Here is a 16,124-nt window from a genome sequence, read left to right as displayed (position 1 = left end):
CCCTCCCTCCCTCCTCTCTCCCTCCCTCCCTCCTCTCTCCCTCCTCTCCCTCCCTCCCTCCTCTCTCTCTCCTCTCCCTCTCTCCCTCCCTCTCTCCTCTCCCTCTCTCTCTCCTCTCCCTCTCCTCTCCCTCTCTCCCTCCTCTCCCTCCCTCCCTCCCTCCTCTCCCTCTCTCCCTCCCTCTCTCCCTCTCTTTCCCATAGCCTCATGTTTAGTCACGCTGTCCCTCTCAGACAAACATAGCACCAGCGTTCTGAGCTCTGAGCTCTGAGCTCGGTGAAAGCAGCAATGACTCGTGTCATTCGCTTTCAGGATTTCAAACATGAATAATTTGTTTTTTATTTGATTTTAGACCATGGACTTAATTTGACTTTCTTCTTCCTCTCTGTGTGGACGATCCTACAGTTTTACACCACATTTCAGCTCTGGTTGGATTATGTTTGAAGCCTCGGAAACGAATGGGAACGGCAAAACAAGATGGTAATGTCAAACATGGCTTGGGTTGTTTCTTATGTTATGTACATATATTAAACCTTTATGTTAATGAGAAATATATAGGTTATATATAAAGTTATGTTACAGAGAAAAAGTAACTTAAAATAACTTAAGATTATGCTATATCTATATGATTCTTTAATTTTGTTGTTGTACATGGTGAAAATAAAGTACATTTTGAACACATTTAAGCTAAAAAAATAAATAAATATTTAATAAATATAATAAATAATAATATATTTATATTTGTTTTTAAATAAAAAGATTTACCTTTTGCTATTGTCAAAATCAAATCACAAATTTATTACATTATTTAATTTCCTTTTCCTTTTCAGACACGACATACTGATAACAATCTATTCAAAAGAATTGTACAAAACAGACTCTTACAAAGGCTTAAAATGATATCCACGTTAGCATCAGCTGTTTTCTGTTTTGTGACGCACGGCACTCGCGTCAAGACCCAAAATATTATAATTCCAGTGCATAATGTTTCTAACATTATCCAAAGCCAATGCGTTACAGAAAGAGAGGTTAAAACGCGGCTTTGCAGAGAAGTGAAATAAATGCAGAAAAAGCTGAGGATAAACTGGAAGTAGTTTCCTGTTTTCTCGAGCTTTAGTCCCATCTCACAATGAGACACAAACTTAGAATTACTGAACTCTTTCGGTGATGGCTAAGAGTGACTAAGAGTGACCTTATGAGGAAGAAATATAATTACGGTATGTTTAAGTTTATGTTTGGGTGATGTCAGCTGCTCACGAGGCCCTGAGCAGGGTCCTACGTGGGGCACCAGGGCCAGTCGAAGCATGTCATTTGTCCTGAGGTAGAGGACCAAAGGACTAGAAAAGGACCAAAACCTTGGTTTGGTCCTTTTCTAGTCCTGGTTCATCCATGGTCTGGGTTTAGTCCCAGGTTTGATGGTGGTCCTATGAAACATGGTGGTCCTATGAAACATGGTGGTCCTATGAAACATGGTGATCTAATGATTGTATAATGCTGCAGGTTTCGCTCATACATCTTCCCGTCTGCATTGCCGTCTGTGGTCCAGAAGCTGCAGGTAAACATTTTTCGGGAGTTGCTCAGCCAGGGTTGAGGTCGGGGCATACTTGTCGTGCCGTGGAGCTTGTATTTATATGAGGAGGTCCTGGGTGACTGAAGGGGTAGAGTGTCCTTCACCCAGATCAGTTACGCCAAATATGACCCAGACACACCCATGAGGTGAGAAGGGAAGTTTCAGTTTACTGCGTCTCAGATTGTGGGGCGCGCTCGTTTGGAAAATGCAGAAAAGTGTCTGGGGGGGTGCGAGATGTTTGGGGAAAAGTGCGCTCCTTTCAACCACCAGACATGACGGCTGCGACTTCCAGAGAAAAGAAGTTTTACACAGACCAAACAGTGGTTTTCAGGCCCAGGGAATCGTTGCATTGTTGACTTGTCACATGAACACTGGATATTTTACCCAAATCGATCTACTTTTTGCATGTTTTAGCGGCCGGACTTTTCCCTCGTTAAACCAACGGCATTCCCGCTGGACTGGAAGTGCGATTACAACAGGAAGTGTTGATCCCTGGCAAAAAGAGGCAAAAATGCTCCTCACAGTGGCCATAATTTAGAAATACCAACTCATTCATCCATTTAGTTGTTTCGTGACAATAAACGATGTAAATATTTGACCAGGCTCCACGTGTTTGATAAATGTATAGTGTTTTTCATGTACGTTAGCCATAAGCAGCAATTAGCCTGCTAATGGTAGCATGTGATGAATGAACCTACAGACAGTTAAAGTTTTATACTTTGTTCCTGAACCAATAAACTGTACAAAGTAGACAATTTGTTTAACTAAAGGAAATCATCTTAATAAGTCTTGTCTTTCTGTAAATACGATAAGCTGGTTCTGCATTGTCAGAAGCAACCCCTGTTTCATATGTAGATGTTCTTTAAGTTTGTATATGTCCACCTCACTCAGACATTGTTGTCACTTCTTCTGTCCTCAGAGGAGACAAGACAATAACTGTGAATAACTGTGATGTTTTTGGGAGCCGCGTCCCCAAACCATGTCCCGTGATTTACCATCTCTTTTGAATTTACAACATTGTTACAGAAATAGCCTTATGTTCGCTCCCCATTTAGAAAGTGCGAGGAAACCCTTTTACCAGCCAGGGCTTATTATGGCCCGAGCGTTTGACCCGAGGACGAGGACAGAGTTACCGAGGATTTCGCAAACACATCGCTGCCTCCTCGAGCCGCACAATGTGAAACAAAAGTATCCGAATCTGAAGATCGAATCGCATTGTGTTACGTGGCAGTTTTGGGACAGTTGTCTTTATTTGTCCAATATAGTCAAAAGCACTAGAAATGTCCCGGTGCTACTTTACGATGACTAAGCATGAGCTAAGACTCAAATCATAATGAGCAAAGAGTTTATTAAGAATGATTCAGGCTTCGTGACGCACGGTGTTCGCGTCAGAAGTGAAGTATTAAAGTATTATTAATGTAGAAAAGTTTGTTACAAAAGAAAGAGAGAGATTTTAAAGTGTTACCAAAGTCCTCAAAATGTCGACTGGTGGAACCTATGAATCAATGTTTGTGTTTCAGTCAATTCTGCCAGGACGAATGTGGCAACAGAAGTGGCAACAGACGTTACAGAAGTGGCTATAGATGTTACAGAAGTGGCTACAGACGTTACAGAAGTGGCTATAGATGTTACAGAAGTGGCTACAGACGTTACAGAAGTGGCTATAGATGTTACAGAAGTGGCTACAGACGTTACAGAAGTGGCTATAGATGTTACAGAAGTGGCTACAGACGTTACAGAAGTGGCTATAGATGTTACAGAAGTGGCTACAGACGTTACAGAAGTGGCTATAGATGTTACAGAAGTGGCTACAGACGTTACAGAAGTGGCTATAGATGTTACAGAAGTGGCTACAGACGTTACAGAAGTGGCTACAGACGTTACAAAAGTGGCTACAGACGTTACAGAAGTGGCTACAGACGTTACAAAAGTGGCTACAGACGTTACAGAAGTGGCTATAGATGTTACAGAAGTGGCTACAGACGTTACAGAAGTGGCTACAGACGTTACAAAAGTGGCTACAGACGTTACAGAAGTGGCTATAGATGTTACAGAAGTGGCTACAGACGTTACAGAAGTGGCTATAGATGTTACAGAAGTGGCTACAGACGTTACAGAAGTGGCTACAGACGTTACAAAAGTGGCTACAGATGTTACAAAAGTGGCTACAGATGTCCTTCATAAATTCCTTGATGTGTCTGCCGCAAGTGATTTACACGTTGTAGCTTTTGCACAAGGTTTCCCCTTCCCTAGTCCTGCCATGTTTTTCTCTCTCCCTCTCTCACCGCTCCCCCCTTCACCCCGTCCTCTCCTCCCTCGCTCACCTCTGGAGGGTGTGTCTGCCTGTCCGTACACTGAGTCGGTTGTTTTTGCCGTTGGTTCAGGGTGTGATGTATTTTCAGCCGCCCGCTCGGACCAGCTTCAGCAGCAGCAGCAGCAGCAGCAGCAGCAGCAGCAGCAGCAGCAGCAGCAGCAGCAGCAGCAGCAGCAGCAGCAGCAGCAGCAGCAGCAGCAGCAGCAGCAGCAGCAGCGCTGGGCTTTGGCAGAGTGAAGGTCCATTAGCCTTCCTGTTTTTGGTGCAGTCTGAATGTCCCTCTATGGCCAGTCACACAGGGCTGCTTGTGCCATGAGGCGAGAAGGAACACTTGCAGAGTACCCGCGATCAAATGGAAAAACACTATTGTGGAAAGACATACACGGTTCGTTTATGCTCTATGTGGCTTCTGTCCGTCCTCTTGTTCTGTTCATCGGAGCTTGGATGCGAAGCTACAGCGCTTACACGAGCCGACCACTGGGGGCAGTAGTGAACACAGCCCAACTGTGGATAAAACATCTAAAAAGTAACTTCAACAAGCTGTAAAACATGCTCGGAAAAATGTGCTGGATTAAGGATACATACAGTTTTTAACCATAACATTGTTCCCTCATCAAACATATACCTGGTGTTGTATTCTCAGAAAGCTCATAATGATAGTTCCAAATGTCTGATATAGTTATAGTTTATGATCAGACACAAAGATCTTGCTCTTGAAAGCGTTGACTCTTTTGCTGTCATAGTGGAGCACATGTAAACGCACTTATTGACCTGCTATATTTTGTTATAATGACCTGCCACGTATAAAGTGAACTCTCTTCAGCTGGAGGTCTTCAAGGACCTGTCTCTTCTTCTGACGTGTTTGTAACCTCTTAAACACAGGCCGCAGCAGTAGCACTTATCCACTAGCTCAGACATTACTAGGATTAGTTTGAAAGTGCTGACATGGAGAAGATGCTGCTGTAACAATGTGTTTGGCTGAATTAGGATTCGTGGTCGTATGAAGCAATGGTTATTTTTAACATATTTTGTCATGTTTTTTATCACTGTAATATCTTTGTTGACTGAAACTAAAACTGATTAAAAAAGTAACGGATGAAGCAAAGCACAACAACAAAGTAAAGCATAATTCATCATTGAGTATGTATACAAGCTCATGTCAAACTATAAGAAGTGATGGATTTAAACAGTAGACAGCACATGATAAGTACTCACACTGTGTACAGTCACAGCTCTGACCAACGTGTGTGTTTTTGAGTAAATATCAGCATGAGCCGGGATCGCCAGATTACCTGGAAACAATGTATTTATATTTTCATTAGAAACTGTATAATTTAGTGAAATTAGATATATTAGATACATGAATAATTTGTTTTTTATAGAATATTAGAATAAGTCACTCAAATAGACACAAATCAAACTTAATTTTAAATGTTGCAGCTTGAAATGATCTCAGACGGCAATTTCTATTAGCAGCAGGGGTCCTGGATGGGGTCCCGGATAGGGTCCTGGATGAGGACCCGGAAATGGGTCCCAGATGGGGTCCTGGATGGGGTCCCGGAGGGGGGGTCCCGGAGGGGGGGGGGGGGGGTCCCGGAGGGGGGGGGATAGGGTCCCGGATGGGTCCCGGCCTGCAAAGTTTGGGAACCCCTGATTTAGGGGTTATCGCTTGAAAAAGAGGTCTCGGTCTCAATGGGTTCTTACCTGGTTGGATAAAAGTTACTGTGATAAATTAAATAAATGGTCCTGGCTCAAGCCCAGTTTAGTCCTGATGTTGTAGACTTGGTCTGGTCATGTTCTAGTCCTGTTCTAGTCCTGTTCTAGTCCTGTTCTAGTCCTGTTCTAGTTCTGTACTAGTTCTGTTCTAGTCCTGGTCTGGTCCTGGTTTGGTCCTGGTTTGGTTCTGTTCTAGTCCTGGTTTGGTCCTGTTCTAGTCCTGGTTTGGTCCTGTTCTAGTCCTGGTTTAGTCCTGTTCTAGTCCTGGTCTGGCCCTGGTCTAGTCCTGGTCTGGTCCTGGTCTAGTCCTGGTCTGGTCCTGGTTTGGTCCTGGTCTAGTCCTGGTCTAGTCCTGATTTGGTTCTGGTTTGGTTCTGTTCTAGTCCTGGTTTAGTCCTGTTCTAGTCCTGGTCTGGTCCTGGTCTAGTCCTGGTCTGGTCCTGGTCCTGGTCTAGTCCTGGTCTGGTCTTGGTCTAGTCCTGGTCTGGTCCTGGTCTAGTCCTGGTCTGGTCCTGATCTAGCCCTGGTCTGAGCCTGGTCTAGCCCTGGTCTGGTTCTGGTCTGGTCTGGTCCTGGTCCTGTTCTTGTCCTGGTCTGGTCCTGGTCTAGTCCTGGTCTGGTCCTGGTCTGGTCCTGGTCTGGTCCTGGTCTAGGCCTGGTCTGGTCCTGGTCTAGTCCTGTTCTGGTCCTGGTCTGGTCCTGGTCTGGTCTTGGTCTAGGCCTGGTCTGGTCCTGGTCTGGTCCTGGTCTAGTCCTGTTCTGGTCCTGGTCTGGTCCTGGTCTGGTCTTGGTCTAGGCCTGGTCTGGTCCTGGTCTGGTCCTGGTCTAGTCCTGTTCTGGTCCTGGTCTGGTCCTGGTCTGGTCCTGGTCTGGTCCTGTTCTAGTCCTGGTCTGGTCCTGGTCTGGTCCTGTTCTAGTCCTGGTCTCTTCCCGTTTTAGTTCCTAGTTGTGCCAGTTTAGTCCCACGACGTTGCGTACTTTATGTTTAAGTGTGAACGTATCTTTAGAATCTGTATTGAACGGTGTAAGTTCACAGTGATTCAAATTGAGTCAACAGTTATTTGAATACTCACTTAGTTTCCATTATTAGAATGGATTTAACTGTTCTTCCTCACACAAGTCCAACAGAAATAACGAGAACATGATACATACATGAATATATGCTTTTAGTCTACATTTGATCCTGTCGATATCACATTTCTCAGTGAATCCCCGACTGACCTCGGATTATACTTTATCTTTTCTTAATTTGACCTCTGCGCACTCTCTTATCCTTAAATACACAAATCTGGTTTCTTTCTTCATGTACTTAGCTCCATAAACTCCCAGGATACTTTTGCTTTGAGCGATCCGCCTCTGGTTTATGTTTCCAAGCCCAAAATAGCCAAGAATTATGAATTATTTATAGTCATATTGCTTTCCTGCGTTAGTAGAACGACAAAATTGTTTCTTTACTTCTTCTGCTCTCACAAAGTCTAACTTAATGTCCTCTCTCTCTCCTCTTCGTCTCTAATGACAACGGTTGCTATAGAGTTTATGTAGATGAGCTGCTTGGTGAAGAAAATTTGAGCACAAAAATGATCAAAATGAATGCGTCATGACAAAAGTTATACACGATTTTCCCTCATTTTAAAAATCATGGTCCTGACCTCTTCTAGTCGGTTTTACCGGCGCATGTGACAGCGTAGTCAGATAACGACAGGAGCCGAGAGCAGAGGCGCTCAACTGCACGAGGTGAGACAAAAGTAAGTCTCATAATGTGATGGACGTGTAGTCGCTCGGTTTAGATCAGCGCAGATGACAAACTACAGACGATTCATCGCAGAAACATCCTGTTAAAGTGAAAGTGACAACTACCAAAGCGCCGATGTGTTTTCGGCGCTACATATGACATATAACATGTGAGCAACGTACTTCCTGGCATGTGTGGAAGTCAAACGCTTCATGTAAAAGAGGCTGTATATCTATGTGTGACAAACGTGTTCCTTTTTTATTTACAATGATTTCTTACTGGACAAACCCTGAACGTCCCGGAGCCGCGCTCGCACTGCACTGGGACAACACTGGTCCTGGCGTTGGGCAAAAGTCAAATTTGAGTTTGTTTGTTCAGCAGTTTGACTTGTCTGTGCTCGTAGACGATGTCACGGACGGTTTGACATTAATTCATAATATAAATAAGTCTAATACGTCTAAACTGTCAAGTACTATTGACTCATACTTGAGTAAGAATAATACTAATAACAATAGTATTATGTTTCTAATGAGTAACATTGTGAATTTTTTTTTTTAAACTAATATTTGTTTTTGTAGTCAAGTAATCAGCTATTATTATTTTTTGTCAAAAGGTTATTTGTAATGTATATTGCATCCAGAATTAACTTTTTCCACATTGTGTTGTCACGTTACAGTCTTACTCCATAAAGGATTACATTCATTATTTGCCTCAAAATTCTGCAAACAATTCCCCATAATGACAGCTTGAAAGAAGGTTGTTAGAATGAGGATTCACAGCGTTTGCCATGACTTTGAACATCTTTGGAGAGATCTGAAAATGGCTGTGACGTTCACCATCCAAACTGAAACCTTCTGCAAAGAAGAACGGGAGAAACGGTCCAGAAATAGTTTGTAGCATTAAACTCTTTGAGCTTCATCAAAGGCAGTGAATGCACTTCTTTTTTTTTTTTTACAATAAATTTGAAAATAATTCAATCAACTTTCTTTCATGTTGTCATTTTGGTTTATTGTTTGAGGCAAATAATTCTTAATAATAATTTTTAGATACATTTTTTACCAAATAAAAGATTGAAATATGGTGTCTAAAGGCTTGGAGGATATTTACCTATAAAGTGTATTATGAATAAAAATCACAAGTTGTTTGTTCTTTTTTGAAATTTTGATGTAACAATTAATAATAATAATAATAATTGTTTCAGAGTCTGTATCAAAATATGACTGCGAAAATCATCTATATTCGTCTAGTCACTGTATAAATGGTTGCAGCCTCTTACTCGAGTACAAACCTGGCCTACTCAGCACCTCTGAGTGACAGACAGAGACAGGAGGTTGTTGGCCTCAGCTCTTTACATACATCGCCCATTGTGTTATGACAGTGTGCGCCTCGTAAAGGACTGTGTGCTGTCTGTCAGAGTGAAACTAGAGAAGCAGCTCACCTCCACAGGATCATCTTATCGACAGCTTTAACTAGCCGTAAAACACTTTGGAAACATAAACATAAAGCCAGGAACACACTACGGCATCATTTGTACGATGTAGGCCCTCGACTTGAAATACGTGACCCGAGTTTGGATCTTCATGAGCCATTTTGAAGCCTCTGCTCTCCGTGTGTCTGTGCCATGTGATGCTCTGAGATACCGTCAACATGTTACAACAAAGACACATGATACAAACATAAGGAGCAGAGAAAGGACAATAATCACCTCTCGTAAAGCTATAACGTTAGCGGCAGCATGTGTCCATATCCTTACATCAAAGAGTATTTTTCAAAGTCCACAAAATGCTATGATTCCAGTTCGAAGCAAAGGTTGGTAGTAGTTTGTGACGTCCTTTTTTAAGTCCACATTTAACGCAATGTTAATACCACACTAAACAAAAGGATCTGATCGCTTTGAACACCTGACGCCGAGTGTGCTAGCTGTGTTAGCTCACTCACAGTGTGCTAGCTGTGTTAGCTCACTCACAGTGTGCTAGCTGTGTTAGCTCACTCACAGTGTGCTAGCTGTGTTAGCTCACTTACAGTGTGCTAGCTGTGTTAGCTCACTTACACGGTGCTAGTTGTGTTAGCTCACTTACAGTGTGCTAGTTGTGTTAGCTCACTTACAGTGTGCTAGCTGTGTTAGCTCACTTACAGTGTGCTAGTTCTGTTAGCTCACTTACAGTGTGCTAGTTGTGTTAGCTCACTCACAGTGTGCTAGCTGTGTTAGCTCACTCACAGTGTGCTAGCTGTGTTAGCTCACTTACAGTGTGCTAGCTGTGTTAGCTCACTTACAGTGTGCTAGTTGTGTTAGCTCACTTACACGGTGCTAGTTGTGTTAGCTCACTTACAGTGTGCTAGTTGTGTTAGCTCACGTACAGTGTGCTAGCTGTTTTAGTTCACTCACAGTGTGCTAGCTGTGTTAGCTAGCTGTGTTAGCTCACTCACAGTGTGCTAGCTGTGTTAGCTCACTCACAGTGTGCTAGCTGTGTTAGCTAGCTGTGTTAGCTCACTCACAGTGTGCTAGCTGTGTTAGCTCACTCACAGTGTGCTAGCTGTGTTAGCTAGCTGTGTTAGCTCACTCACAGTGTGCTAGCTGTGTTAGCTCACTCAGTGTGCAGTCTCTTCTCTGTAATTTCCACCATGAAATGAGGGAAAACTAATTGTCACCATAAGTTTAAACGAGGTGCCTCCATCTTATCTCCTCTTCCACATTTCTGCCTTTTATCACTTCCAATAAAGATCCTTAAAATAAGTGCAGAAAACCATTACAGGATCTCGCTGGGGCAGAATGGGGCTTGACTCGCGGTATGTGTTCAGCCTATTTCTGTTTAGTGTCTCCCCCGAGCGGGACATCCTATCCTCCCAAATCGCGAGCGCGTTTATTTCCAACTCTGTTTATACTGAGCCGTGCGAAGCTGCAGCAGGCCCGCTCATTCTCACATGCCTCCCGCCTGGACGTAGCTCGTAAACGGGTTAGCAACAACACGAGGTCCCGGGCGAGGCTGGGAGTGATGGGCGGTGTCGGGACGGGGAGGTCGTCCGGAGCACACAAGCATCAAACTTACCACTATTGTTCTGTCTGATACAATCCAATAAATGATCCAATAGGATTTTTGTATTTGCTGTGTATTCTGGCATCTTTTCTTTTGTTTTTTAAAGTGAATTAGGGAGTGAAGTGTGGCAAACAAGGGCCCCCAAACCGCTTTAAATGTGTATCTGCACTATTCTTTTTTAAAAGTACAGGTATTTATGTTTTTATCCGCTTGTATTCTGATTTGAATGCGTCTTTTCCTCTTATATAAAACCCTTTGAATGACTTTGTGTACACATTGTGCTCTCCAGATCAACTTGTGCTGATAGAAAGGCCCGTGTTAAGATGTGTCTGGTGCTAAAGGCCGAATGTGTCCTTGGTGAATCTTCCCAGTGGGTCAGGGTCACACGCCTCCCCCAGAACTGTCTGAAGCGGCTGCAGTGGTTCACGTCCGTGTAATGTGGTTTATGCAGCGCACGCAACACTTAAGCCAAACTGTATTTTGACCACCCCTGTTGCATTTGTGGCACGGTAATAAACGCATCCATAATATATTATCTATTAACATTATGCCTTTTGTGGTATTTAGTATCGTGACATACATACATTTGTTGTACATTTTGCTGTCTTTAAAACAATTTTGATTTATGTCCATTGACTTCCTGTTCAAAACTGCAGAAGTGATAAGCCCCGCCTCTTCAGTTTGAAAGATAAGTGTTATTATCGCTCAGAGCCTTAACCTGCAGTTAGAGGACACGTCCAAGTGTTTGTCCTTCTCAGTTTGTGGACAGGCCCTGGCTCATGTTCGGCTCCGTCTCTTCTAGAATTACAGACTTTCACTGAGCTGCAGAGGCCAAACTAGCTCTGATTCATGATTGTTGCAGGAGCTGAGCTTTACGTAGAGACCGTTCAGATCAGAGACGAAGCACACATCTAAACTCACTGGATTTCAGCTTTGGAAAGAACTCAAAAACACAAATGAGAGACTCATGTGAGGCTCATTCTGTTTCCTGATTGGAGAATCAGCTTGAGAAACAAAACACCAAATTATAACATCAAACACGTTCATCATGTCAAGTAGTTTTGGAATTAATAAAGCAGCCTAAAATCAGTTCACGTTATATTTGAACATGTTTATTGCATATTTGGGGACACAGAGATGTCATGTTTATGTTGGTCTGGCTTTACATCTCATGTTATAGATCTAATACAAAGTTAACAATTAAATAAATGACTTCTTGTTCTTGGTAGATGGAGCCCAAAGTCATTTCCTGGTGTGGGAAATGCATCAGGAACTTGAAGTTATTCATTTTATTGTTAAGTTTCCCCCCCTCTGCAGTCAGTAGCCAGGTGTGTTTTGATGAGGGAACAATGGTATAATGGTTAAAAGCTCAAAAACATTCATTTTACACAATCTCTCCTTGAAATTCATGTTCAACACATTCACCCTACACACACGTGTATGGAAAAGAACTAAACCTCTCAAACAAAGCCAGCAGAAGGTGCAATACCTGTATCTGCTGGTGCAGTGAGGAGTGAAGCAGTTTCAATTAGGCTCAAAACGTTTGATATTGTTGCGAGTGAGAGAGCGAGTGCAGGCCTGAGTCAGAGTCTCTGAGGCTGTGGATGATGTGAGTGAAACAGACATGAGTGGATTAGCCACATGAAATATACATGTGAATATGCAAGAAACAGTCAAAGCGCCATAAGGAAGGATGTAGTGCTAAGGATGAACTGGGAATGTGACTAACTTGCAGAGGACACATTTTCCTAAGGGGAAAATAAAGTGTACCTTAACCTCACATGGATCACTGAATGTCTGGAGATGTACAACATCAACAGGACTTCAGAGCACACTCGAGGCCAATGGTAAAGAATTTGCACAAGTGTCCATCAAATGTGGCATATACCAAGGAGACGCCCTGTGCCCACTGCTGTTCTGCATCGGTCTGAACCCCCTCAAGCTCCATGCTAAGAGCGAGCGAGACATTGACTCACTGATCCACGTGACCAGGATCTACAGCGCTGACATTGGGATGTCATTCAGACTAAAGAAGTGTGGCCAGATGGGGTCAGATGGGGACAAAGGGAGGGAAGGTAGTCCACACAGAAGGAGTCTCACTCCCTGAAGGAACAATAGCAGACATGGAGGACACTTACAAGTACCTTGGAATCCCTCAGGCAAATGACAACCTCCTAATGAGTAATGAGATCATGTTTTGAAGACTGTTTCCTCTGATTCGCGTACAAAAATAATAATAAGATTGTTATAGAAAGAGTGGAAAGGCCTTTTTCCCCTATTGTCCCTTTTCGCTGCTCTAGCATTCTTAGCGCTAAATACAGCGTTAGCCTTAAGTCAGGACCTCAGGTCAAAGGTCAAAGCTGTTGAAATGTTCTGGGTTTCACTGCCGACATTTTAACCGTCAAGTATTTCACATACAGTGTTGGTTACCAGACGTCCTCTGGTACCTCCTGGTACCTTCTTCTGGTACCTTCTAGTTGAAGGTGGTTTTTACACTGTCACTAGCGTGAACATGGCAGCCGCGGTCTGGAACGCATTAAACTGCCGCTCTGGGAGGGGTTAAAACAGATAGTCTTGGAGCGACTTCTCCTGCACTTTGAAGAGCAAAAGTGCTTAAAATTGGATATACAGTATATTAGGCCTGAACCATTAATTGTATTTGCAATTACATTGTGATAAATGTAATTGCAGAGGCATGTGGGTATGGCCCTCTCAGAAGCCACACGTGTGTCCTGCATGTGGAGGTGGAGCTGCTCCACCTTTGTGGTCTGTGTCTGCAGCTTCATTGTTTTACTCTCTGCTCCTCCAGAGTCCTCCATGTGTTTGTGCTTCACTCTCTCTGTGAGGTTCAGGTGCACGTTAGATTGAGTTAAAAATATCAGCCTTTATAACACTGCCACTGCAAATAATTTAGGCTTTAATTGACGCCACACTGAACGATATCAACACTGGCCCTTGCTTTGCTGTGCGCTTTCCCTCCTCCCCCTCTTTTCTAAACAGCAAAACCTACTACGCTTAAATCTCTGCTTTGGTGATTTGAGTATCTGACAAATAGATGCTGCGTGTGCAATTATATTGCCTCTTTTTCCCCTTATTCCATGCACGCATTTGAAATGATGATTTTGACCCCTGCTCCCCCACTATTGCAGGACAAGTTAACAAACCTGCAGGATAGCAAGTCCTAAGCCCTAAGTTGATCTATGATCTGTTCCTAAACCTAACACCGAACCTTAACCTGATTGTGAAAGGGGGGATCAGGGGGCTCAGAAGTTCCTGGGATAGTGGCGCTTGCATGCTCTCTGGTGGTGAATTGTGTAAAACAAGTATTATGTTTCAGACAAGGAAAATAAAGATTGCTACTTAACCCACGCAAAATGTTTTCACTTGGTTAAGCCTGGCCGTGACAATTAATGAGCGCCCTTAGTTTTTATAGTCCTATTTTCTTCTGGTGGTACTTGATAAGCCAAATAGTTTCTTAGATGGTACTTAGATGTTTGAGAAACTTAGAAAAAAATTTCTTTTGCAGGACTTGTAAGAAAAAGATTGGGAATTGCCATTGGACTCTTCTGCTTTATTAAATAATAACAACGATAAAAACTATTATAATGTCCTTGTGTGTGTGTTTGTGATGCAGAAGCCGGACTGTGTGGAGGGCTCGATCCAGGCTCTCCTCTCAGACCTGTACCCCCCATTTGAGTCCACCGCTCCCACTGTTCTGAGTCAGCTCTTCACACTCATCCAAGATCGTTACGGCGGCGACGCCCTTCGCTGCCTCCTCCACTTCCTGGTCCCCGCCAAGCACATCCTCGACTCGGTGCAGCAGGCCGCCTGTGTAAGAGACATCGATATGTCTGTGTTTGCATTTGTATCAGAAAGCTCCCTACTTTCAAACAACTACTTGCATCTGAAGTAGAAATGGGATCATATTCAGCATAATAATGTTACAAAATGTAACCTTGAAATAAAAAAACAATTCCAACAGAATACTCACAACCTGGGCCATCTTGATCAACAGCCTTACCTGGGCTGAAGCCCAAGAGCGAGAGAGGGTCTCCCCTCTCCCTTCGCTCCTCTCTCTCCACTCTATGCAGCACCCAGGTTATAAAATAAAACATACAGAGAACATGACCGGGCAGCCCCTACTGTCCCCTCAGTGTGAGTTGATTTACCTGACTGCCCTCCTCCACGTCTGCTCTGCTCCGGTCACTCTGCTGTGTTACGCCCGAGTGAGAGAGTGAGAGAGAGGGAGAGAGAGTGAGGATGTGAAGGAAAGACGCAAACTCCCACTTCATTTCAGAATGATTATTAGTCTTAATGAATTAGTCAAATTGCATTCTTGCTCAGGTGCAGATACATGCTGTCACCAGTTTAGACTGACCAGGAACTTTATCAGACTGAATCAAAACCTTAAGATAAGATAAGATATTCCTTTATTGTCCCACATGGGGAAATTTCATTGGTGCAACGCAGGTAGATACAGAGGTAGATACAGAAGAATTAATGATGCCCACATTGTATTTCAATACGCAGCTTTTTAAATAGACAGGGCGAGCTGCAGCAGGTCAGAGAACACCACAATTGCAAGTTAGAAACCTGACACTAACATCTTTATAGGTCCAGCAGCCATCAGAATCAGGCATTTGAGGAACTCATAACTGCTTACACAGTGCAGTAATGTTGTCGGAGAGCTGCTGTTTTACACAGCGTCAAATGGAGTCGAATAGGAACAAAATAACACCTGGATATAAAAAGGAAGCTAAAGCACATAGTTACCAGTACAATAAAAGGAAGGTTTAGAACCACTGTCACTGTCTATGAAGATGTGCGACTCGCTTTGAGACTATAACATTGTTCAAAATTGCAGTGGAGCGGAAATGAGCTTTAAGAGAGTCTGAGATCTGAATATTAGTGGAACATTCCGGGTGACAAGCGCCCTATCAATTCAGTAACTGGAGTTGGCGGTATACGCTAAACAACATAATTACTAAAACATTTTCTCTATCCCTTTGCAGTCGCAGTACCCAGACCGTCTGTTCCTTCACGGGGGCTGGCCGCTCTGCTTGCGGGACCAGGTCGTCATCCACCTCTCCCCCATAAACCCCCTGCACCTCCGTCCCAGGGATTTCTACCTCCAGGTGGCGCCCTTCTGTGACCGCTCTGCTCGCATTCTGGTCTGCAGCCGGCTGGAGGAGGCGGGACTTGGACAGGAAGACATCCTTATCGAGGAAACACCCATACCAGAGACTTCCTACCCTTGCATCTTCACTGTTGATTGGTTGACGGCGTTGAACCAGGATCGCAATGGAACACCTCTGAGTCATTGTTTACTTGCAAATGAGCAGGGCGTGGTGAGGCTACCATGGGAGAGGGTAGCCCTCCCTGAATTTTTTAACAATTCTCAAAATCGGAATATTATGGCCTCTGCGCCTTCTTCATACCCACCTATTCCACCTCCGCTACCAAATTTCCCCGAAACATCTGCCTTGTCCAAGCAATTATCACTTTCGAAACCCGTACAGCAGCCAGCAGCAAGCCAAAACTACTCTGTGGAGACGAGGATACGCCCGGCAAAACACGGGATTGCTGTTTCTTTGCGTTTGGTGGATACCAGTGTACCATCTTCGGTAGCGAATCAAGCTAGCGTTATCAAAGAGAGTGAGCAAGAGGCTAAACCAGTTGTCTGGGTGTTGCCAAGCGCACGGGGCAACCAGGAAAAAGAAGGAAAAACCAAATCTGTTATGAGCAAAGAGTTGGATA

The 16,124-nt window shown here is 43.6% G+C and overlaps 1 protein-coding gene across 2 annotated transcripts in view; it reads left to right on the top strand.

The window, feature by feature from the left end:
• The first annotated feature begins 303 nt into the window (after positions 1 to 303).
• Positions 304 to 16,124, top strand: part of kiaa1755 (KIAA1755 ortholog) — a 45,230-nt gene continuing 29,409 nt past the window's right edge. The window contains exons 1-3 of one of the 2 annotated variants that reach the window (XM_072448785.1): positions 304 to 480; positions 14,005 to 14,199; positions 15,380 to 16,124. The exon at positions 15,380 to 16,124 is cut by the window's right edge and continues 1,155 nt beyond it. In XM_072448785.1, the coding sequence (XP_072304886.1) occupies positions 478 to 480; positions 14,005 to 14,199; positions 15,380 to 16,124 (943 nt within the window). In that variant the 5' untranslated portion in view covers positions 304 to 477. Of the gene's footprint in view, positions 481 to 14,001; positions 14,200 to 15,379 lie in introns of both variants that reach the window. The other variant, XM_072448784.1, reaches the window with a different exon arrangement.

This window comes from Eucyclogobius newberryi, unplaced genomic scaffold (genome assembly GCF_026437365.1).
Source record: "Eucyclogobius newberryi isolate DKJ021-1_F unplaced genomic scaffold, fEucNew1.0.hap1 SCAF_17, whole genome shotgun sequence".
NCBI lineage: Eukaryota > Metazoa > Chordata > Actinopteri > Gobiiformes > Gobiidae > Eucyclogobius > Eucyclogobius newberryi.
This window is presented reverse-complemented; position numbering and strand designations above follow the sequence as displayed.